General features: G+C 31.3%; 15 protein-coding genes and 1 non-coding gene across 16 annotated transcripts; 6 read left to right on the top strand and 10 right to left on the bottom strand. All coding sequences in view use genetic code 12, as the record gives it.

The window, feature by feature from the left end:
* Nucleotides 1-58: 58 nt before the first annotated feature.
* On the bottom strand, nt 59-1058 carry DFJ63DRAFT_144800 (uncharacterized protein). Its single transcript, XM_064903516.1, has one exon. It carries the CDS (start codon nt 733-735, stop codon nt 181-183), a length of 555 nt encoding a protein of 184 aa, XP_064761553.1. The 5' UTR covers nt 736-1058; the 3' UTR covers nt 59-180.
* A 324-nt stretch (nt 1059-1382) lies between these two features.
* Nucleotides 1383-1790, bottom strand: DFJ63DRAFT_287120 (phosphatase regulator; the record flags this gene model as incomplete). The annotated part of the gene is made up of 1 exon (XM_064905037.1): nt 1383-1790. The coding sequence occupies one exon, from the start codon at nt 1788-1790 to the stop codon at nt 1383-1385; it is 408 nt and encodes a 135-aa protein (XP_064761552.1).
* Nucleotides 1791-2244: 454 nt separating this feature from the next.
* On the bottom strand, nt 2245-3723 carry DFJ63DRAFT_313345 (uncharacterized protein; the record flags this gene model as incomplete). Its single annotated transcript, XM_064906149.1, has 1 exon — nt 2245-3723. One exon carries the CDS (start codon nt 3721-3723, stop codon nt 2245-2247), a length of 1479 nt encoding a protein of 492 aa, XP_064761551.1.
* Nucleotides 3724-4000: 277 nt separating this feature from the next.
* On the bottom strand, nt 4001-4711 carry DFJ63DRAFT_313344 (uncharacterized protein; the record flags this gene model as incomplete). Its single annotated transcript, XM_064906148.1, has 1 exon — nt 4001-4711. The coding sequence occupies one exon, from the start codon at nt 4709-4711 to the stop codon at nt 4001-4003; it is 711 nt and encodes a 236-aa protein (XP_064761550.1).
* Nucleotides 4712-4817: 106 nt separating this feature from the next.
* DFJ63DRAFT_313343 (uncharacterized protein) lies at nt 4818-6011 on the bottom strand (the record flags this gene model as incomplete). Its single annotated transcript, XM_064906147.1, has 1 exon — nt 4818-6011. The coding sequence occupies one exon, from the start codon at nt 6009-6011 to the stop codon at nt 4818-4820; it is 1194 nt and encodes a 397-aa protein (XP_064761549.1).
* Nucleotides 6012-6195: 184 nt separating this feature from the next.
* DFJ63DRAFT_313342 (uncharacterized protein) lies at nt 6196-6606 on the top strand (the record flags this gene model as incomplete). The annotated part of the gene is made up of 1 exon (XM_064906146.1): nt 6196-6606. One exon carries the CDS (start codon nt 6196-6198, stop codon nt 6604-6606), a length of 411 nt encoding a protein of 136 aa, XP_064761548.1.
* A 92-nt stretch (nt 6607-6698) lies between these two features.
* On the top strand, nt 6699-7554 carry DFJ63DRAFT_144474 (uncharacterized protein). Its single transcript, XM_064903507.1, has one exon. The coding sequence runs from the start codon at nt 6790-6792 to the stop codon at nt 7108-7110; it is 321 nt and encodes a 106-aa protein (XP_064761547.1). The 5' UTR covers nt 6699-6789; the 3' UTR covers nt 7111-7554.
* A 444-nt stretch (nt 7555-7998) lies between these two features.
* On the bottom strand, nt 7999-9247 carry DFJ63DRAFT_335534 (uncharacterized protein; the record flags this gene model as incomplete). Its single annotated transcript, XM_064908223.1, has 2 exons — nt 7999-8500; nt 8868-9247. 2 exons carry the CDS (start codon nt 9245-9247, stop codon nt 7999-8001), a joined length of 882 nt encoding a protein of 293 aa, XP_064761546.1.
* A 1108-nt stretch (nt 9248-10355) lies between these two features.
* Nucleotides 10356-11882, top strand: DFJ63DRAFT_335533 (uncharacterized protein; the record flags this gene model as incomplete). The annotated part of the gene is made up of 1 exon (XM_064908222.1): nt 10356-11882. One exon carries the CDS (start codon nt 10356-10358, stop codon nt 11880-11882), a length of 1527 nt encoding a protein of 508 aa, XP_064761545.1.
* Nucleotides 11883-11937: 55 nt separating this feature from the next.
* On the bottom strand, nt 11938-12815 carry DFJ63DRAFT_144393 (D-aminoacyl-tRNA deacylase). The gene is made up of 2 exons (XM_064903500.1): nt 12494-12815; nt 11938-12437 (listed from the first exon to the last, which is right to left on the bottom strand). The coding sequence occupies exons 1-2, from the start codon at nt 12556-12558 to the stop codon at nt 11993-11995; spliced, it is 510 nt and encodes a 169-aa protein (XP_064761544.1). The 5' UTR covers nt 12559-12815; the 3' UTR covers nt 11938-11992.
* ECM14 (putative metallocarboxypeptidase) lies at nt 12786-14234 on the bottom strand (the record flags this gene model as incomplete). The annotated part of the gene is made up of 1 exon (XM_064905106.1): nt 12786-14234. The coding sequence occupies one exon, from the start codon at nt 14232-14234 to the stop codon at nt 12786-12788; it is 1449 nt and encodes a 482-aa protein (XP_064761543.1).
* A 1128-nt stretch (nt 14235-15362) lies between these two features.
* Nucleotides 15363-15435, top strand: DFJ63DRAFT_t98. The gene has a single exon. It is a non-coding gene; the product is annotated as a tRNA-Arg (tRNA).
* A 304-nt stretch (nt 15436-15739) lies between these two features.
* DFJ63DRAFT_313335 (uncharacterized protein) lies at nt 15740-16408 on the top strand (the record flags this gene model as incomplete). The annotated part of the gene is made up of 1 exon (XM_064906145.1): nt 15740-16408. The coding sequence occupies one exon, from the start codon at nt 15740-15742 to the stop codon at nt 16406-16408; it is 669 nt and encodes a 222-aa protein (XP_064761542.1).
* Nucleotides 16409-16521: 113 nt separating this feature from the next.
* On the bottom strand, nt 16522-21018 carry DFJ63DRAFT_286980 (uncharacterized protein; the record flags this gene model as incomplete). Its single annotated transcript, XM_064905025.1, has 1 exon — nt 16522-21018. The coding sequence occupies one exon, from the start codon at nt 21016-21018 to the stop codon at nt 16522-16524; it is 4497 nt and encodes a 1498-aa protein (XP_064761541.1).
* Nucleotides 21019-21144: 126 nt separating this feature from the next.
* DFJ63DRAFT_145076 (uncharacterized protein) lies at nt 21145-21806 on the top strand. Its single transcript, XM_064903518.1, has 2 exons — nt 21145-21280; nt 21356-21806. The coding sequence occupies exons 1-2, from the start codon at nt 21270-21272 to the stop codon at nt 21738-21740; spliced, it is 396 nt and encodes a 131-aa protein (XP_064761540.1). The 5' UTR covers nt 21145-21269; the 3' UTR covers nt 21741-21806.
* On the bottom strand, nt 21640-22839 carry DFJ63DRAFT_319051 (Golgi transport complex subunit). The gene has a single exon (XM_064907017.1). It carries the CDS (start codon nt 22740-22742, stop codon nt 21873-21875), a length of 870 nt encoding a protein of 289 aa, XP_064761539.1. The 5' UTR covers nt 22743-22839; the 3' UTR covers nt 21640-21872.
* Between the last annotated feature and the right edge of the window lie 338 nt (nt 22840-23177).

Raw genomic sequence — 23177 nt, 5'->3', positions numbered from 1 at the left:
CCTTTCGATTGTATCATCACACACAATTCAGTCACCAATCACTTCATAAGCATAACTTTCTCTTCTTATATTACATTCTAACGTTTTGTAATTTAGTATATTATTATTAGAACCTCATTTAAAATACATCTAAATATATAAAAAATACAACTATATGTTACAATATCATTATTTGCTTTATTAATCTCTTAAGCTTAATCTAGGATATAAGCCACTCAATCCATAAACCGCAAACCAACTCTTCAAATATAAAATTGTGCTGATATCACTATATTTGGTTTTACTACTATCAGGAATTGACTTGATAAACTGGTCCATAAACTGTTCACTTTGGCAAATATGAGAACATAACCATGGCTGTTGAAGAATATGATGTAGTTCAATCTGAAACGGTTGTACTGAAATGTCGAATTTTAACAATCGAGATATTCTATGTACCAATTGATCATCATACATTATCAATTGACCGTTCTCAATCAATCGGAAATAAAATATAGGTACATTGTACAACTCATGAAACGATACAGTAAACTCTACCCCAATAGAAAGACTGTGTGCTATATTTGTTAGTTCAATTCTTGTATAGCTGTATGAGGGGTTTGTCTTGGTAAAATTGACAAGGACTTTCAAATCTAGCTCAAGTACAGATGTACTATTAACAACCATCAACGTATCAAGCAACACATCATTGAATTCGTCTAAATATTGATCAAATAATTGTTTGTTGATAGCCATAGCATTTTCCTCAATAGATGTTGTAGTGTTGGTTGCTTATTGCTTTATTCTATATTTTATCGCAATTTTTGTGTGGAATACAGATACCACATCGAAATATAGCTGACTACAACAAAACGATAAACTATATGCATATATTTAAAGATTTGCTGACGCAAACATCATCTGCTATATCATATAGCAGATGAATAGAATAGAAATAAAAAATAATAAAGAACATAGAGCTATATATTGAATAATGAATTAAAACGATAAAACGATCTCCTTGTTAATTCCAATTCGGGCTCTTTATAATCATCGTTCTTCAATCATCAATAACGAAATAAAAAATATAACTAATGTTAAAACAATCCACCAGAAAGCTATCTCATTACACCAAAACTTGTACATCATCCCGTTTTATGCCCTACTGGTATTCCTTCCCTCTGATTTCCTTGAACTTATACACATCAACGAATGTCATTCAAACTTAACTACGCAGCAACGCAACATAACTAACAAATCTTTCTTCTATCACCAAGTCAATTAATACTATTTGAGATGCACTTTTTTAGCCTTTCTTTGTTTTAAGGGGTATCCTTTTGCCTTACTCGATCTCAACTAGAGCGACTTTTGTTTAGCGAACAATCATTTGATGAGAACTGAATCTATTGATTGTTATTAGGTTGTTCACTTTGCTGTTCTGCCTTATCAGGCGTAGATTCATTTAATAAACTAGATTTACCGTTAAACAAGAAACCAGCGTTACTAGCACTGATACTATTTCTATTCGACATTTCTTTGACTTTTTCAGCATTGGGATGTCTTAAAGGTACCCCAACACCAGGAAACATTTGATTATTCTTATTACCACTTTGCTTTTGCATAGCATAATCTCCACTGTCGAAATATTTCTTTTCTCGAAACTTATTGGAAAGGATCTGTTGAGTTGTGGGCAATTTCCCATATCTTTTAAATATAGTCAATTCTTCAGGGGATAACTTGGATAAGTCTAAATGCTGAGTATTCGTTGGTGGTCCTAATGGATCATCTTCACTTAATGGTGATGATGACATGATAATTGATTGATTAAGGGAACAATTGATACAAGTAAGTGTTGTAACAAAGGCTAATCTTTAAACTCTTCTTCGCAAAGCAAAGTCACTACTTTTGTTAATGTGCTCATTTTTTTGATGAGAGGGGATCATGTGATAAGCATACTAAAAAATATATTTTGTCAATACTATTAAAAAGGAGTATGCTTATAGCATTAATTATCAAAGAGTTAAATGAGGGCTATTATTAAGAAAGTAATAGATGTCGATGTAGTATTTATCATCTTGCAGTAGCTGAACAAGAGTAGCAATTACATAAAGAAGTATATAGCCAAGACATCGTTAGTTAAATTATAGGAATCCGTTAGATTCTACTACGGAGAATTGTTACTACTTCTCAAAATTGACATATATTAATTGCTAAATTATAAGAGCTGTATATAGCATAATCATTTTTCGGTTTCTGAAAACCTACTTATTCTTTGGGTTCTTTGTTTTCAAAGCCTGTCAAATTACGGGCATAAGTACCAATTGCAAAGGCAGCAGCACGAGTATTCATGAATAAAGCTTCGGAATTGATATCTGTATCACAAGGTAAGTGCCTACATGGATCGTCTGTAGAATCTGACAATGACATGTCTCCTGATTTAACCTTTTGTGAGCCGGAAGTAAGTCCACCAATTGGTACATTATATATACTTCTAAAATGAGATCTGTCAAGTTCCATCTCGTAAAAAGGCTTCCAAGTGATATTATTCTTCAGGAAAAAATCTGCATGAGTTGCTGATATGTGATTCTCTTTCATAAACTGTTTATTGATTGACATTTCATAGAAGGATGGTTCCATTTGCGTTGGAACATACACATAAGGCACATAATTAGGAGAGCCTATTGTATCATAGTCGAGATACATTTTAACGTTATCTTGCATATCGTCCAGCATTGGAACACTATGACCCTGAGGATACGATTCTTTCGAACCCCAGAATGCAAAACTAACCTTGTTATTGAGTTGAAACTTGGTTAAATACTTGGCGATATTCAAAAGAGCAATCACGCCTGAAGCATTGTCATTCATGCCTACCGAATTTGCAAAAGAATCGTAATTTGCTCCTGCCAAGACAACATTTGAACTATTACCCAGCTTACTTACAGCAAATATATTGGTGAAATAAGAAGCAAATACTAAAGTTGACATTATCAACTCACCACTAACAGTCGAATTGGTGTTTTCCCTCATTAGCTGATCAAGATCTTTGGAACGAATCTTGAATGATGGGAACACAATTCCAAGACATGTATGCATTTTTTGATCATTTTTAAATGGTTGGAATGTAGAATCGTGTAAAAGATGGAATCTCTGATGATTCACATGTGATTCCATTATGAATGTATTAGTACTATTTACAAGCAATGATGTGGCACCATAATAGCATGCTAATGCAGTTTTCTTATTTATATCGCACCCGCCATCTTGTACAACAACAGAAGTATTACCGGGAAACTTGTCAAATTCTTCAGGTATACAACCTTGGCTATCGATTATTTCTAACTTGTTCACATATGGGCATCTATCGCCCATTAATGAGTAAAAATATGGGAATAACCTAAGCTTTTTTTGGGCATACTGAAGATAATTGTTGTTTGACCAAAAGCCATAACCCTCATATGGCACCTGATAAATATCGTAATATTGGTTCAATGAAGACAAAAATTCTAAAATGAACTTTCCAGTATCATTATAACTCTCTAATCCCAGTCTTCTATCAACAGTAAACATATTTTTACCTCCAAATTCAGTTGTCATTGACATCAAATCTTCCATCTTAACTTCTTTCTCTAAACGGCAACCTCTTACTTCCTTTTCCAAATTGTGAGTCTTATTTGATTCTAAACCTACCGTGAAATCAATCAAACATGCACATAGGTAAATCATCAATGAAATCAACTTCATTTTGATTGATTCTCTTACTTTTTTGATTGGTTAACAAAATGATTATTAAAAGAAGTGTTGTAAATATCTAAACGCTGCAAAAAAATCTGTTGCCAATTTTTGAGGGTTGTAAAGAACAAAGAACAGTGCAAAAAGTAAGATCTTTAAAAAAAAGGGTGATCTTCTTGATTTCTCAAATCAGATTGTTCTACATATAGTAAAATAACTCGCTACAGTGTAGCTGCTAGTAAATGTATATTTGTTTTACTACTATATATGCATATTTCCAACTCTAAAGCTAGGTAAGTGTAACTGAATCTTCAAAAATGGTCTCATAGATATAAGGTAGTATGATATACATAAAGATTAACAAATCGATAAAATAAGTCAAAAATCCATATAACTCATTAGGAATTGGGATCAATTTATTTGCCAACTTGTTGATATATAGTTGAAATTGTAGCTGTTGGTTCGACAGATGTGAACTCGGATTAAAGGTATACCCACTGAATTTGTATTTAACTTCCAAATATATATCAAAATAATTCTCGTTATCATTATCTTCTTTGCTGAATGTATCCCCCTCTCCTACTAAATCAATTGGTTTTAAGAATAAATGATTTAAATGAAAATCAAAGGGATAAGTTGCTGGCCAACATAGCTTAACATTGATGAAATCGTTTGATTCAAAAGAGTGATCTTCATAATTGTTGACTTTCACAAGCAACGTTCTTTCAAACAGTTCACCACTGTTATAGTCATCAATTGAGATAATCAAGTTCTCATCGATATTTAATGATGAGATAGACCTTATTGGATAATCGTTAATAAGCGAATGGGTATCATTTATGTTGATTATGCTATGATTAGTGGATGGATTAGTATAAGGTAATGCATGAGGTTTAATGTTATAGTAATAAGGGATCTTAAATAAAATTGTCTCTGTGTTGGCTAAACATAAAGTGATTAACACAAGTAATGATAGTATGAATGATATACACCCTTTCATAACGGTCCAATATTGGTAAACCTGAAATATAAGGGGATCTAATTCGCTACAAATTTTTTTTTCAGTTACGCGAATATATATTTTGTCGCAGTATATACAGAAATTTCTAATTAGTTATTAATTTTATAGAGTAGGTCATCAATTCATCAAGAATGTCATGTAATATAGCAAGATCTTGGTCGTCATTATCATTACTGTTGTTGTTGTTAATATTATTAACTCGCTTTAAATTTATAACCTCAATGTGATTAAGTTCTTTGACATCTAGCTTTCTTAGACTGTTCTTAACATTACTGAGATTAATATACCAACCAAACAATTTAACGTGTTTTAAATATGGAAAATAGCTTTTGTTTAGAATTTTATCGAATATATTTGACGGGAGTCTTCTTTCCCAGGAAATGGATTGAGTAGGGTTGATTGAATTGTCCTGATCTATGGTTAATTGTAGATTGGCTAAACTTTGGAAATTTTCTTCAAGGTTCAATAGGAACTCATTAAATCTTTCAGAAAGTATGAATGAATTGTTACTAAAATACTTAATATTGAGTATAGCAAGAGTTGATCTATCCATATTAAATTGTGATAGTTTAAATGGATATTCCCAAGTGCAATTGGTTAGATTCAATTCGACTAAATGATAAAACAGAGACGATGATTCATTAACTTCCCAATTGAAATGGTAATTATCAAGATTTAACTTTCGTAGACAAGGAAAATCCTTAATGTGGTCGATATGGAAGATTCTAGGTTGAATTGAATGGGATGCCAAAGGCTTGACGCTAACATTTCTGGGCTGATTTTGTAAATGCTGGGTTTCGAAATGGTCTTTATCTAGATAAAGCGTTAATTGATGTATTTTTTCATTCTGTCTATATTTTATCCAATTGGAAGAATTGTTTGAATTAATGATTACCCGAGTTAAATTGGGCAACAAATTCAAATAATTGTCAAATATATTGATATGCCATTCACCATACGAGTAACAATCGATTATTCGTACTTGTTCAATTAAATATTTATATCTTAAAAAGAAATTTGCTTTGCTTTCAAATTCAGCTAATAAATTATGCCATGTAGTTTTGATTCTGTTAAATAGAAATAGAATAAAATTCTGTCTGTAATAAGAATCAATCATCGATACATTTGCAATATCTTCGCTAGTCAAATAACTGAAAATCGAATGAAGAATATCAACAGGAAGATCCACCAATTCATATGTTATCTTTATTCGTTTATTGATATTGGTTGTACCATCTTGATCTTCATCATGATCTTGAATTAGCAGCCTTTTACTCATTGTAAAAAGATCCTTACCGCTGTTTGGCAGTCAAAAATTGTAAAGTTACACAAATCGAAACTCAAAATTATTCTAAGGCAATACAAAATGACTGAGATATTTACAACACAGTTTATTTCAAATCAAGTGAAGTCAATATCAATAGGAAACAAACAAATGGAATAATAGTCAATAGCGTTGAAGGATGTTTGGATTGCTTGTGTTGGCTTTTAATAATGTATGGAATGATCTTGTGGAAAATGTATATCAGAAATCACCAATCTCTGTTATTATACAACCTGAGAATTTTGAACCACCATTCACCAATGCATTCAATACTTTTTTTAATATCACAGCTGAATCTGGTACTAATTTCGTCTATTCTGGTAGTAAGTTGCCTTATTTGAATATAATAATTAGTGTGTTCTCTGTAATCTTAGCTGAATTAGATATTATCTATTGTATAATACGATTGGCTATTGCAACTGGTTTGATCTTACTGTTTGTGGGGTTGGCAGTATTTTTTATGATATGGTGTTATATTACCTTGTACAGACGCTGGAGTCTATTGATTACTTTTGTCAAGAGTGACAAGTTCAACAATGGTATAAGTTAACCGTTCTTATTGCTTTATTACAGTATAGATTGTTATCAGCAAAGAGTCATGATTTTTTGTTTACCACACATTAATAATTCTAACGCGATTTAAAGTGCGGGTAAAAATCATTTACAACAAACATCAAATAACCAAATGGTTTAACGACAAGATTATAAACCATTTGACTTCTATACGATAATCATGTCAGATGATAAGACTGATGAGAAAACGATAAAGAAAATTGGATTATTTAGTACCAAGAATCCCATAATACGATCAATTGTTATAGTGTCCTTAATTACTATACTCATAACTAAATATGATTTGATCAATTACTTGATGGATCCAAGTATCTGGAAACATTATTCATCCACGGCATCAGAAAACCCAATTACAAATCATATATTCAGCGAATTCCAATCTGATCCTAATGAAAGGTTTCATATTCATGATACTTTTAAATATGGTTGGATAGCAATCGTTTCATTCATTATAATCATGTCACTACTGATGGTCCTATGATCTACGTTGGCGAAAATGTAAAGATAAGAATTTATATTAAACATAAATCAAACTGCTAGTTATTAATAGAAAATAAGAAAATAAACGTGTTAAATAAAGCTATGACAGATGGTCAGGTTCAGTCTTATTCCAATCATCTCTGACTGGTCCAGAACAATAAGCAGGAAATCGACATAAAGGGTGAACTGGTTGTGGTTCTAATGATTCTTCAGGGCTTCTCATAGTGGTATGTTTCGTGGGTGTTGCGTTGGGTACTGTCCAGTGATTGTCAGTTATGCTAGCTTCAGGAGTAGGGGGTAATGTAACAGCATTTGCTGTGGTGATAAAAGCAGCAGCAATAAGTAAAAGACCTTGGAATTTCATTCTTGTTTATTTGGTTAAAGCGAGAAGAAGAAAAGAAAAGTAGGATTATTCTTAAAGATAATTTGGTTTGCTACTTTATATCCAGAACTTGAATGATGATAAACGTACAATAATTGAATGACTTGCATATTATCTTTTCTTTATACAAGGCAATTAAATCCTCCTTATGTGTATCAACTTTGGTAAGTCTAATATTTTTATGGTAGCTTAAGCATAATATGGTATTCTAAAGTACAACTGTTGGTGCTATGCTATATTTAGAGCAGTTTTGCTTACATGCAAAGGTTGTAACTTATACCCGTGATTGTTGACCCAACTGATTTCTTGTCCACGGCTTGATGCACTGTATTGGTTGTAGTCAATTGGTCCTATATAACTATGAGGTCTTGATTATACCTTAGTCTACGTTTAAATCATGATAATTTTAAACTTTTATATATTAGACTAATAAAAAAATAAAATAAATAAAAAATGAAAAAGAGAGAGAATGAAGTTAACTTATAGACCGTAGTAACTTTAATTGATTTAGTTGGTCTGTTCAGCAGCAACAGTTGTAACGGTCACATCTTCGTCATTAATTTCGACTGAAGAGGTTGGCTTATTTTTAATGGGTAAGATTGAGAACCATTTATCTTTTTCAGTTGTAATACTTGTAACAGTGGCATCTTCATTGATGCTTCCGATTGTAGGGGTTGGTTTAGTCTTAATGGGCAAGATTGTAAACAATTGTTCTTCGGTTTTTGTTTTAGTTGGAAGGGCTGGTTTATACGGCTTGAATCCATGGCACTTAACGTCATAAGGTTGACAAGTTTTGATTGCTGTGGTAGTAGGAAGACTTGCGGTCTTTGTACTTCTTGTCTTGGTAACTAAAGTTGTATGATTCTTGTATGATGGCCACGGCCAATTCCATCCAACAGCAGTAACTTTGGCACTTGGCGAAGGAGGCATTTCGTTGATATCAGATGCAATGGCATTCCCAATCAAGAGGAAAGCAGCAACACTAAGAGCAATACCTTGAAATTTCATTCTTGATTAATGGTTGAAATGAAAAGAAAATAAAGACTATTCTGAAAGTTAATTTGATTGGGATGATCTTCCCTTTTATCTTAGAATTAGAACAACATATCTATATTACTAAAGTCAATATAAAATTGGAAAAGGGAAAGAATATTGTAATTTGTCTCAGGAATGGTGACTATAAGGTATTTTATTTTAGCTTAAGCATAATATGAGGTATGTAAATGGTAATAGCATTCTAAATTCTGGACTAATTAGTTTACTTAGGCGTAATATTAATGTTATTGGTATGATTATTCATAAGAAGGCAATTCATAGTGTGTCCTGGTTTAATCTTTTATCCAACTCAATGATAAGTAAATTCTGTAACTTTTGACTGTAATGGTATTGTGTATGCATCAACTAGCTTTCTTAAGAGTTTTTTTTCCAATTTTGTTTGCATTTCTTCCTCCTTTGATGATTTACTTTCATCTTCTTCGATGGTGTCAGATGATTCATATGTAATGTTATAGCGGGGTAATGGCAGACAATTTTCTGTATCATTATTCTTGTTAGAGTCTGGTTTTAGATCAAATGCTTGAGATGGGAAAACCGCTTCTAACTTAAACTTAGATTCAGTACTATTAGTTAACTCAGCTATAGTAGGATAAGAAACTCTAAATTGCACTATTTTATCTTGATTCCAACATACCCTCTCAGAAATCACCTTTGCCAGAAAGAATAGAATAACGAAAGAAAATACTGAATTAAATCTCATGATTATTGTTGGTTATATAGATAAGCACAAAAGAAGTGAAAAGAAATAAAGTTTACAAGATAGATAACAATTTTATAGTCTTCATTAACAAAGATAAACTATATGTTAACTTTAAGCATAAAAGAAGCTACAGTCCAAAGATAATGAAAACAAAAATTCGCAACCTTTAGCTCGCGAAGGAGAAAATTTCCATAAGAGAGATAATATTTTGATAACGGAACAACTATAGAGAAGGGCTCTAACAAATTATATGTTGATGTCAAACTAGAACAGCTTTCCTATGACATATTATTGAAGAGATGACTATGCACAGTTTCTTAATTGAATCATATACATATTGCTAATTCATTTAATTTAATTTAATTTAATATCTCGTATATCTATTATTATGATAGACATTCCCCATTATCTTCGCTTGTGATATGAATAATACCTCAATTACGATAGCAGGTAGGTAGGTAGATACAAGTTGTTCCGATGAAGGAGAACACTACGATGAAGTAGATGAAGATGACTTTAAATCTGAATTAGTGAATCGCCGTATCGATATTACCTTTGTAATTTTAAAATTTCTTTTTATTGTCATAAATTTTGACCTAAGTAAATGTTAATTGGTTTCAAATCGTAATTAGACCTAATTATGGTGAAATAACTAGCAATAGTTTATTATTATGAAATTTTAGGGTTTAGTCTATAGTTTAAAACTTGATTCTACATAGTTAAGCACATGATTGCGTCATAGTCCCAATTGGGAAGGAGCCTCAGTTACCACAATTTTTTACCAAAATCACTTTTCTTTTTTTTTTACATATTCTATTTTCTGGAGCCTGTCATTTTTGTACCCCAATTTGGGTTGCTGATACGAAATGGAACCCAACTATAGTTCGACCGCCTATCCGATGGGTGATGGACTGGTTTAATTCAGTTATAATTCCATTGACATAAAATTATTTAATGATTTACCGTATTTCATCGCAAATTAGGTTATCTATAAATATATATCGTTTTGTCCCTATTGTTATTAGTTCATTTTATCTGTTACCCAATTTTTAAAAGTGAAGAGATCCTCCCCCCCTCCCCCCTGCAGAAAAAGATAAGCTAAGCTAGCATGTCGCAACCTTTGATTAACCAGACTGCAAATACCATCACTACTGGTGATAAATTGGCTTCAGATGCTGAACATGAAAAGCAGAATGTCGATTATGAAAGTCAAACTCGTTTCGAAGAAGATGATTCCACCATTGAAGGTGATCCTGATTTATATTTACAAAAGGAAGTGGAATTTGAATCCGCTCATGATATAAACTATAGAAATTGTTCATGGCAAAAGACGGCTGGATTATTATTCAGTGAATATATTTGTTTGGCTATTTTATCTTTCCCATGGTCCTTTTCGGTTTTAGGAGTTGGTTTAGGTTTAATTGTCACTTTAATTGTTGCATTACTTGTTTTATATACTGGTTTAATCGTAGCTGATTATTGTGCTGCTTATCCTCATTTAACCAATGTTTGTGATATTGGTCAACATTTATTCTGGGGTAAAAGATGGGTTTGGCATTTGACTGCTATATGTTTTGTCTTGAATAACTTATTAATTCAATCATTACATGTTTTAGTGGGTGCTAAATATCTTAATACCATCAGTGATAATACTACCGTTTGTTCAGTAGTATTTGGTGTTGTTGCTTCTGTGATATGTTTCTTTGTATCTTTACCAAGAACATTTTCTCATATGTCAATTATTGGTATTTTTTCAGCTGTTACTATGTTTATAGCTGTTGTTTTAGCTATGGTTTTTGCTGGTATTGAAAAACATCCTTTCGATTGGGACAAGGAAGAATTACCTATTGTTTGGACCGCTTGGCCAATCAAAGGTACTACTTATGTTAATATCATGTCTGCCGTGTTAAACATTGTTTATACTTTTGTGGGTCAAGTTACTTATCCATCATTTATTTCTCAAATGAAAAATCCAAAGGATTTTAAAAAGGCTTTATGGGCAGTTACTCTCTTAGAAATTGCTTTATTCTCATTAGCTGGTGTCATTGTTTATATTTATGTTGGTAATAACTATATTACTTCTCCGGGTTTTGGTTCATTAAGTCTTACTTATAAAAAGATTTCATTTTCATTTGCTGTACCAACTATTATTTTCTTAGGAGCTTTATATTCTAATGTTTCTGCTCAATTCATCTTTCAAAACATATTCTCCAAAACTTCAATTCATAGAAATAGTCATACTTCCAAAGGTTGGATTGTTTGGGGTGGTATTAATCTTATCTTATGGATCTTAGCCTTTGTGGTTGCCGAAGTTATTCCATTCTTTAGTGATCTTTTATCTTTAATGTCATCATTATTCGATTGTTCATTTGGTTTCTTCTTCTGGTCTCGTGCTTACTTCAAATTAAAGGAATTATATTATTTCAAATTAGAAAATAGAAAATTATCGGTTTGGGAAATCTTTCAAAGATCAACCTTAGTCACTAAAGGTGAAATAATACTAAATTTAATCATTGCTCTCATTGGGTTCTATATTCTTGGTCCTGGTTTATACGCCACTATCCAATCTATCATATTGTCATATGAAGCTGATGCTTATGGTAAACCATTCACTTGTGTAAGTAATGGTATTTAATTCTTCTTGATATGTATATATATATGTCACCCTTTTTTACAGTTATATTTAGTTAGTGTTTTAATTCTATATTATTTTAAAGTAGATCTATCAAATGTAATATCCTCTATTTACAAGGTTGGATCATTTGTATCCCATACGATAGTTACAGGACCATCATTGATCAATTCAACATCCATCATGGCTCCGAATTCACCATCTTTGACTTTACTTTCTTCTGATTCAGTACTTTTATCCAATCCAGTACGCAATTGTTGCAAGAATGTATCATATAATCCTTTGGCAACATCACCTTTGGCAGCTTTATGAAAATCAGGTTTGGTACCTTTCTTGATCGTTCCATATAAAGTAAATTGACTAACACTTAATATTTCACCTTGAACATCAATTATACTCTTTGACCATGGCTTACCATACCATTTGGTTTTAGTTTGAGGGGGATGGTCTAAATCTTCGAATATCCTTAAACTAAGGAGCTTGTTCGACATTTTGGTTATATCTTCTAACGTATCTTTAGTTGAGATACCAACTAAGATCATTAATCCTTTACCTATCCTAATAGGCTCTGTTAGTACTTTGTCTACCTTCAACTAAACTAGTTCTTTACATACTCTGATATCACTTTTTCATCCACTGTCACTGAAGCCTTCTTCACTTTCTGTATAACTATTCTCATGTTGAAAGATGTATCTGTAATTTTGAATACCTGTTATCTTCACTGTTATCGCTAAATTTTATGAGTCTTTTTTTTTTCAGCTTTTTTCACTCGCTAATCGACTTTTACAAATTTACAGTATACGAAATTAAAATGTTTAAATTCAAAAGGCTTTTCATAGAACTAAACTAATATTATTATAATCACTATACAATTGTAAGGTGGAATTGATGAATCAGTGTTATTGACTATTCGTCATTCAAAATAAATAAGCAGAAATATTTAATACCAGCGAATATTTCCTTACCAACTGGTTCAATATATTTACCTGGTAATAAGAAACCATGACTACCACTATCTCTTAATTTTAATTGATAAGCCCAATAAGCACGGTTGTGATACATGAAATCTAAACCAGATCCTGATCCTAAGTCAGGTAATAAATCAACATCCTTGTCTATACAAGCAGGTAACACATTATAAGTTTTTCCGGATTGTAATCTAATGGATTTGGCAATACCATAAGCTAATTCAATCAAGTTTTCTTCATCTCTTGGTTGTTCACTGCAGGAATAAGCATAAGGATATAAAACTTCTTGAGAATAAGAATGTAAATCAATATAACCCCAGATCTTATGATCATTATTGGTTTGATTAAGATACTCTTCCCAGATTTGTGATTCAAAAGCTTCAAATGGTAATTCTCCACTATATTCTTCTCCGCAAGCCCAGTCTGAAGATTTTGTCCAATGGAAATCAAATGAATGATCAATATCAATACCAAAACAATTTGGAAAGATGGTTTCTTGTCTGTTTTTTCTCCATAATCTATCAGTTTTCCAAGAATATTCATATCCATCAGGATTTGAAACTGGAATGAATAAGAAATCAAGATTAGATAAGATTTTGGATGATGGATTTTCATTATAATGTAAGATAAGGGAATAGATGGTATACAATACTGAACTTACTGATACCCATTCTCTGGCATGAACACCCCCCGTTACCACAATGGTTTTTCTTTCATGATGTTCAATATCTGAATTTGGCACTGAAAAATGGACAACTCTATAAGTTCTATGTTCATAAGTATGACCAATATCTTCAAAAGAAATTAAATCAGGATAAGTTTGTTTTAAAATATCTAACCAAGCTTCGATGGTTTCTAATGGTCTATATTCTTTAAAGAATAATTCTGATAATACATTTACTTTTGATTCTGCGATTATTTCTTCTGTAGCTTTGAATTTATATTTTGAATCGGTTGAAGCTAATTTAAGAGATTCATGATGATTTTTTGGATAAGTTTCATAGATTTTTTGAGCTAAATCTTCGATAATGATATTGTAATTTATGGTGGGGAATTTTTCTATTAATTTGATTAAATTTTCTTCACTAATTTGTAAATCGATATAGTTACCATGATTATTTTTAGCCCATTTGTTAAACGTTACATTGGTTTGATTTTGATCTTTAGCAGTTTTAGTCTCGAGTAAGAACTTTTTTAACTCTTTATTATCGGAATAATCAACTCTTATTACAAAATCTTGATATTGATATAAATTTATCGGCAATTCATCTTCAGGAACAGTTGTATAATGACGATAAATATCTCCTTCTTGGATGTTATTGAATTTGAACAAGTTCTTAGTATCAAATGGAAATTGCAAACTTGAAACCAAACTGGTTGATAACATCAACGCATATATGGATTGAATAAGTTGCATGATGATTGGTAGTGGTTATTTTTTCTTGATAATAGATTATTTCATATACGAGATGATAATGAAAAATGCATATAGGGGTGAAAGGGTGAAGTCAAGGTCTACTTCTAACACTTGATTATATATATAAGTATATATAAATAACTGGTATCTAAGAAGTTAATGAAAGAGGCTGATGCTTGCTATATTCGAAATTTAAGTTTTGTTAAAAATTATCACAAGTTTGATAAATAAGCATTGGTCTCTCTCTCTCCTCTATTCGACTTCTCAAGTTAAAATATCCATCAAAAAAAAAAATAGTCCTTGTACATCTGCACACGACCTTATTTACGTCAATTTCCTAATTGGGAATGTGTTCTGATTAGAAGTGAATATATATATAATTGCGATTTAAGTGGAGAATAACTTGATTATAAAGTTTGAAGGCTATAATTACTAAGAAGTATTTCAAAGAGGAGAAAATTATGAATAAATGTTTTAAGAATTCTGGTTTTTGAAGAGTTTTGAAGTTGAATTTTAGTTACTTTTAGCAGCTTAAACTGCAAAAATAGGTGAATTTATACACAAGCTTAAATAACCACTTTACAAAAGTATATTTACCAAATAAGCAAACTATATTGATTCAAAAAGAGTATAATGATGGTTTTCAAAAAAAATGATGAACTTAAATACAAAATTGGTTCAGAGTTTATGGAACCTTGAAAAATAAAATATGTTCAAATATCTTTACAACATTTCTTAGCTTCTGAACAACAACAAAATCATAAACTCATCTTTAAATACTGGTCATAAACTTTTATTGATATAATTTACCTTTTGATAAATCAAATTCTTCATCTTAATCTTATTTCAACCATCATATGAGATCTGGTTCCTCATTGAATTCTGCAACCGATTATTTTCTATTTACTTCAAAATCATCACCACAGAGATTATAATATTCCTGTTTATTGATATTAAACGATAGACCTAGGTTTTATAATTCAATAAAGACTAATTACAATTCAAAAAGGGTAATATTCATCAATTTATGACCAAAAGAATTTTCATGTATTTTGCACCCTTGCCTTGAACCAGCAAATTTTATAGATCTACAAACATGCCCTGCTGGCCAAACGGTTAAGGCATCCGCCTCCTAAGCGGAAGACTCCGGGTTCGAGTCCCGGGTAGGGTTAACCTTTTGAAAGTTAAAATATTACTATTATTTTTTCATTAAAGATCTACTATCACTTTTAACTATTTAACTACCATCATTGAAGTAAAACCTTTACAGTTCTTTTTTATCAACTTGATCTGTTTAAATCATATATATCTACTCCACAAAAGAGATGACAAAAAAAAAAGTCTGATGATAACGAGCATGCGACAAAAGCTACTGTAAAAAAGATATCTAGACGTGAGATCATAAATAAATAATTTTAGGGGTTATAGTTAGGGGAGGTACAATTATCCATTGCCAGACGTGTGATTAATCAGTCATGTCAGATCATATGGTAGAGATGCCATCATCTATATCCAATTGTGCTGCTGCTACAGTTGGTGATATCAGAAGTAGAATTGTTAGGAACAAACAAGCTATTATCGATAATATTAAATTCATTGCTTTTGTGATCATTCCTATTTTAACGTGTATAGTGGTGATACCCTATATTGTTAATCCATTTACCATTGAAGAGTTTAAAACCAATTTCAAAGTAGTATTGTTGACACAACCATTTTGTCAACTTCGTCCTGAAGAATGTTCACAGTTATTGGATCCAAATTATGGTGATCCTCGTTATTTAAAAAGGAAAGAATTTGAATTTTTTGAATTGGTTTATGTTCGTCATTATTTGGTTGAAATGTGGGATAACTTTGTCCTTAGATTAGTTAGAGTATATCCTTTAAGACGGTTTATTATGATATTAATTCAAATCCTTGATGGACCCTTGGAAAACGCAGAACAATTTTGGAAAAGAATGGATGAATCAACAGAAGTGGTTTTGGCTGTATTCAATTCAATGTTCTTTGCTACCATTCAAGGTGTCATCGTTTCAAGAATGTGGGTGTTCTTGATCTTTGGCTTTATTATCACAATTTCAGAATCTTGGGCAAATGTAATGGAAACTTTATCAAGAGTCTTAAGAACAGCTAATACTGTATTTTGAAAGAGAGGTTATATATATAGAGTTTTGACGATTAATATGATTTTACGAAGTGTTTTATATTTACACTGTAGCAAGTAGATGTTGTATTGAAGTATATATTGTGCATACTGCGATTAAAACCCAAAATTAAATGATCCCATATCTGGCTCTTCAAATACACTTTGTGGTGGTGGAGCTCTATTAAGAAACTTAGCCTCAGTAGTAGGGCTACCAATATTAAACGATTCTAACATATTAGGTACTTGACTTGAACCATTTGTATCACTTTGAATTCCATTAATAGTAACAGCAGCACCATTACCATTCACAGCTTCATTGTTAGTTATCTTTCTTACTTCCTTAGTATGGACAAAGTTCCAATTTCTCACCAATAACAACGCTAAGTAATCACAACCCATTCTAGTATAAATACCGCACACCTTTTTAATAAATTCGAATTCTTGAATAGGCGTAATACCCATTGATCCCTTTAAATAATTCAGTTTCTTCTGTCTTAAATCATTGAATAATAAAATCAAAACAGGATCATCTCTTAAGAAACTTTGTCCCAAAGTTGATGTAGAAATCTTTTGAATAAAATTGGTATTACAAAATTCTGAAAATTTATCTCCATGACTTTCAATCATTTCAAGAGGAGACTTGACCAATGCTTGGATTGAAAGCTCCTTGAGATTCATTTGCCAGAAGATCCAACTAGTAGTCCATCTATTACCATTTTGAATAGATTCTGGTAATATAAAATTCTCAATGATTAACCTTAAACTATCACTTAATGCCAGCTTCGAAGAGATAAGACTAGGATCAGTGGCATTATACACTTTAGCAATAGCAATTGCTAATGGGATATCCTCAAGTTTATTAGCCAAAATAGAACAACAATCTTTGACTGAATCACCCAAAAGGAAGAAATAAGCGGAATCAAGATATCTATGTTTCCCTAATAAGACAAACGCGTTCTTTAATGCAGCTGATTTCCATCGTTTCTGAGTGAAATCATTACTTAAGAAAGCTAACATTTTCTGCTTTTCACTATGCGTTACATTTCTCCATAAACCTAATAAGATTTGTTTCTTTCTAAGAGCTAAGTAAAACAATGAAACTCTACCGGATGGATCTCTTGAATCACTGAATTCATTCCTAGCTGCGGATTCAATAAGCTTGATGATTCCTTCAGTATGAACCCAATAGACTAACCCTGTTTGCTTTATATTTTCCCACTTTAATCGACTCTTAAAGTAATCTTCTACCAAATTCAATAACATCTCTTTATTTTCACTATGCAAGGCCCAGTTGATATCTCTCATAGAAAGCTTCGATTGTTTGGTAGATAATTGGAATAACTTGAAACCAATGAAGAATCTAATCCCATTATCATCCAATGAAAGGGTGAACTGTTTCAAATCTTTCACGATCAATATAATCGAAATCAACGTACTTTGTTGATGTCTAGTTAATAATGGTAACGAAATTTTCATTAATTTCTCGATTAACATATCGGCTAAATTAGAATCAAAGTTTTTAAATATATCGAGATTGATACTGAATCTTCTACCTGCTTGAAGAAATTCCGTCTTTGGAGTTTGTTCACCTGCTCCAGAATGAGATCCCATGATAATACTCATGATTTCTTTAGATATTTCCATATTCAAATCCCATGCAATTGGGTCACCTTGTCTTAAATCCAGAAACAATTTAACCAATATATCTTGCACCAATTTAGTTTGACTCATGAACAAAGCTTGTGCTAAGAATTGTGGATGATAGATCGGTAATGGACCATTCAAAATCCTCACCAAATGAGAAATATCATAAACTAACTCATCAGATGATTTATCAATTCTCTTGTATCCACCACCGTCATCAATATCATCATGATGATCTGGATCTGAATTGTTTCTAGTTTTAGTGTATCCGATCATTAATTGTCTAATGGTGGTATCAAGACTTCCTGAACCTAATTGAATCCACTTATCATCTATGAAAAATTGGTTTCCACTACCAATGATTAAATATCCATCATTCAACCAAATCAGATCTCCAATCTCGTGAGAGGTATAATCGGAAATATCAATCTTCTTCAACATAGCAAAGGTAGGGATATTATTAGTATAATCATAACGTAATTGGGTATAAAGCAACACGAATCTACCAAATCCAATGGATAAGATTGCATTAGAAGTCAGTTTTTCCTTAGAAGCATTAATAAAAGTCCAATCAATATCTTTAACTTTTCCATAGTCTTCAGGAAAGGTTTCTTCGTATTCTAAAACACAAGCTCTCAAATTCCAGATAGAAAGATTGTATCCCGTTTCATCAATGACCGCTAACTTATTAATAAAGGTTGCTCCATGGATTTTACTGGCCCTTTTAACACCAGTATGAACAGTATGAGTTTCTTTCCATGATATAGATCCTGTACTTGCAGCAGAAAGATTCAAGGCAAAACTTCTTAATAACCCCTCTTCATCAATAACAGCGATTAGACTTCTCTCTATAGCATTAATGAAGTTATCAATAGTAACTAATTGATAAACATTTTCTGGATGCGGTAAACCATCAATCTTCAAACTACTGAAGTCGAATGATTCAATTGTCTTATCTTCATTATAATGGATTGAAATCTTCCAAGCTCGAACTAACTCCTTGGAGAAGATTGCTACTATACAATATTCCTTTGTATTTTCATCCACAACTGGTAAAGTAGTTAAGACAAATGCTTGAGGTTCAGTTATGATTTTTTTATTTGAGTTATCCATGATTTCAAGAGTATTGATTAATTCAGCTGGTTGATCATCGTTGATTGATCCATCACAATCCCAGAAACTCAAAACACTATTCTTGTCAATTGATACAACCAAATGTCTTCTTTTGGATAATTTAGGAGGCTCAATATCATTGATTATAACTGCTGTCCAAATACCCTGCGAATTACTACCTATATCATCTGATTCGGACTTCACATTTAGTTGAAATCTCTTAGTTAATGTCATATTTTTTGTACTTGAAATATTCAAGAGTAATGGTTCCCAAATATAATTATGCTCTGGAAAATTCAGAATCGATAAAAGGATATTCTTATCTGAAAAAGATGAATTTGATTTAATTAATTTTCGAATTGACTTTGTATGTCCTTGTAATTTGTTTATCAATACTGCTCCTAAAGATTGAACTTTTTCTTCAGTAGGATTTATAATATTGGAAAATAAGAGTCCATTAAATCTAATTGTGTTTTTTATTCTATCATGTATCAATAAGGAAATGGGAGATGGTTGATCTGAAGAACCAATTAAATATGAAACGTCAGGAATCAATATTGGCTTTATATGATTTATGACAAATTCTTCAGAAGTTATGTATTCGATTGATAATTTGCTAGTATCATGATCTGCTTTGTGATTACTACTATTGATACATTCATCATTACCCATATCAAACAGACTTATAGGGAATGTATTAGAATCGAACTTGTAAATTATATGAGGATTTAATTGAGTGAATTTAACATTATTAAGTGGACTTGAGGTGATATTCTCAATGGTATATATTATCACATTTCCAGATTTGGAAACAACTAATAATAAATCAAAATGCTCTAAATTTGATAATGCAGATAAGCTAGATGAGCTTAAAAAGGGAAGCAATGACTTTTGAAGATAATGATTTTCTATAATGATTGTGCAAGCAATTGAATCATCCTGCTTGAATATTTTACTTAAGTCTAAAGTCGACCAATTCATTATATGACTATGACCACTAAATTCATGAGATGCCCATACATTAAGTTTAAAATCATTTGTAATAGTATATATTACTTCACCTTCATCTTCATCATTATCATGGATATAACCTCTTATATTTTTAATTCCTGCCATTGAACTATCAATTACTTTCTTTTTATCATTGGAACCATTATTCCCATCACTTTCATTACTATCATTACAACTTATTCTCCAATGGAAATCTAAGATATATGAATCTTTAGGATGACTTAAATAACTCAATTCAAACAAGGTATTATCATCACCATAGTTCATTCGTGACCATACTTTTAATAATCGATCATATGGACCACTGACAGTCATTATTTTATTACCAGATCTGGTAATCTTAACATCAGTGATACTATTACTTTGTTGAGAATACCATCTATTGTTATACTTTATGGTGCCGTATTCATCATAGATATGATAAAGGATTAAAGAATTGGATGTCCCTACTATAACTTCTTGTTCATCTGCAGCCCATCTCAAACAATTAATTCGATACTTATCTTCAATTTCAAACTGTAATGCTTCTGTCCATTTTGGCTTTACCATGAATTCATTAACTGGCTTATAGACGATGATTTTGGAATTTATGGAAATGACAATCAACCCATTATCAGGATTGATATCAATTGCAACTGGATCTGCTTCGAGATATATCGTTTGTAAGTTCTTACTTAAGTTATTAGGAGTCACTTTCTCTGCACTAGGATTAATTAAATTCCCACTACAGATTATAAGATTATTACCTGATCCATACACAATTATATGATGTGTTTTCCATACCACTTGTTGAACTGAATACGGTCCTTTGTTGACCTCACCAGGCACGAATGTGATTGTCATTTATTGATAATCTCTTGTGGAATCTGTACTGAAGTAGGAGTTGTAATTAATTTAAAATAGTAAATTAGGTTAATTTGAGGTTGCAATGTGATTTCACCATTTTTGGTTGGAGTCGTCTCCTGCACATAAAAGTCTTAAAGGGTCGGGCCATGTCTTGTCATAATTTTTTCTTTTGGTTACCACCAGATATCTTTATAGTGAAGTTGGATAGTAAATAAAGGTTTAACTCACTATAAGAGTAGCTAGTTAAAATGGGTGCTAGGTATGTATTACAAGAGAGCATTACGTTATGCACATAGCTTTTCAAGAACTAAGAATACTAACGACAAGATTATAGTTGTAAAGATCAAAAGAAAGCATTGGCCATATGTTTGCAGAGATCACCATGTGTATTGATTGAAAGGAATACACCTAAGGATTGTTTAATGGATCCTGAATTGAAGAAAGATTTACCAGAACTTTGTCTTGCCAACTTTCGAGCATTTATGGATTGTAAGAATGGGGTGTTTGATATGAGAAGAAGAATGAGAGGTAATGCTCCATTATCAAATGGTAAATATGATGAAATTTATGATAATTTATCTAGTGGTAATTATAATCCAAGAGAAGAAATCAAAAAGTTAGAAATCATGAATAAGAACTTATCGAAACAAAGACAATTACAATTACAACAACAAGAAGAAGCTAAAAGATTAGCTAATTTAGAAAGTGGTGACCTCTAATTCTACAAAAAAAAACACTATCAGCCAAAAAAAAAATAAACCCTTGTATATTACTTTTATTATAATTATGCAAATAGGAATCTTTAACGTCAATTAATGAAGTCAAATACCATGAATGTAAGCTATCCAGAACTAATTAGCATGATACTTTTCCAATTCGGAAGATAAACTATTAATGAACTTTCTAAATGGAAGATTGAATTTAGTTAAATTATTAAACATTGATCCAAGATTAATCAATTTATTAATATAACTCACCACGTCATTGAATTTATTTGGATCATTACTGGTTTGGATTAATTGTAGTTTCAAAGTATCTAATAAATTATTTAAAATATTTTGAAATTCATCAACCGAGAAATTATGCTGTTGATCAACGGATGTAGGAGTGATAGTAGTTGATAAACTATTATAACTTTGAATCAATGCATTATTTAAGAATTCAAATAATTTCAACACGTTGACAAGATTTGATTTGATGAGTTTTAATGTTACTAAACTATTTATTATATCATCATTAGCTTCTGAATTGATGGTTGGTTTTTCATTCAAATCTTGATTGATGGAGTTTAAATCAGTTTGTAAGGATATTATGGAATTATTCAATACGTTAATGTAGTATTTCAATCTGGTTAACTCTTGATTTCCTTTGGTACTTGATGATATATGATTATTATGACTTTCTAATTCTTTAGGTATAATTAAAGAATTTGAATTATTTAAAGTATCTAATTTCAAAGTTAAACTTTGACTAGATAACTCATTAGTATAATAATCCAAATGAGTGGTTAGATTCAGAATACTATTGGATAATTGTGATAATGAATTCTTTGAATAATTAGATGCTGTTGATGACGTTGTTATATTTTGAAATAATTTATCAATATAATTAGATGGATTAAAGTCAGGATCGAAAAACATAGCTAATGATTCTTCCGACAACCCACCACTGCTTCCAGCGGCTAGCTCAGGAGTAGCAGCATAAGATCTATCAATTGTCATTGTCTATGTGGTTAGATGTAGATCCTTATACATATGTTGCCAAATCAAGTATTTTCAAAGTTTCTAAAAAAAGTGTGTTGGTTGTCACAAAAAAAAAGAAATGTAATTTACACTACTTGTATGATCTTTCCACATGCTTCCTAATTAGGAAGTCTATAATTGATTCAACGGTCGTAACCGAAGATTAGCTTTTACTCCATATTTGTGGAGTAGCCAAGTGATTTATTGGTTGATGACACGATTCAAACCACTAGTTCTACACATTATAACACATTATTAATGGTAATAATAAATAACTCATGTATATAGATCTTTAAGATAGAAATAAAAATGGGGTTCCACACTTATAAAGTTATATACTAATAATATATCTAACCGATAAAAAAAATTAGAGGGTTTTTAAGAAAACATTTCAAACATGGCATTTAATCAAAA

The sequence above is a fragment of the Scheffersomyces coipomensis genome (genome assembly GCF_036884675.1).
Source record: "Scheffersomyces coipomensis strain NRRL Y-17651 chromosome Unknown DFJ63scaffold_4, whole genome shotgun sequence".
Classification (NCBI taxonomy): domain Eukaryota; kingdom Fungi; phylum Ascomycota; class Pichiomycetes; order Serinales; family Debaryomycetaceae; genus Scheffersomyces; species Scheffersomyces coipomensis.
This window is presented reverse-complemented; position numbering and strand designations above follow the sequence as displayed.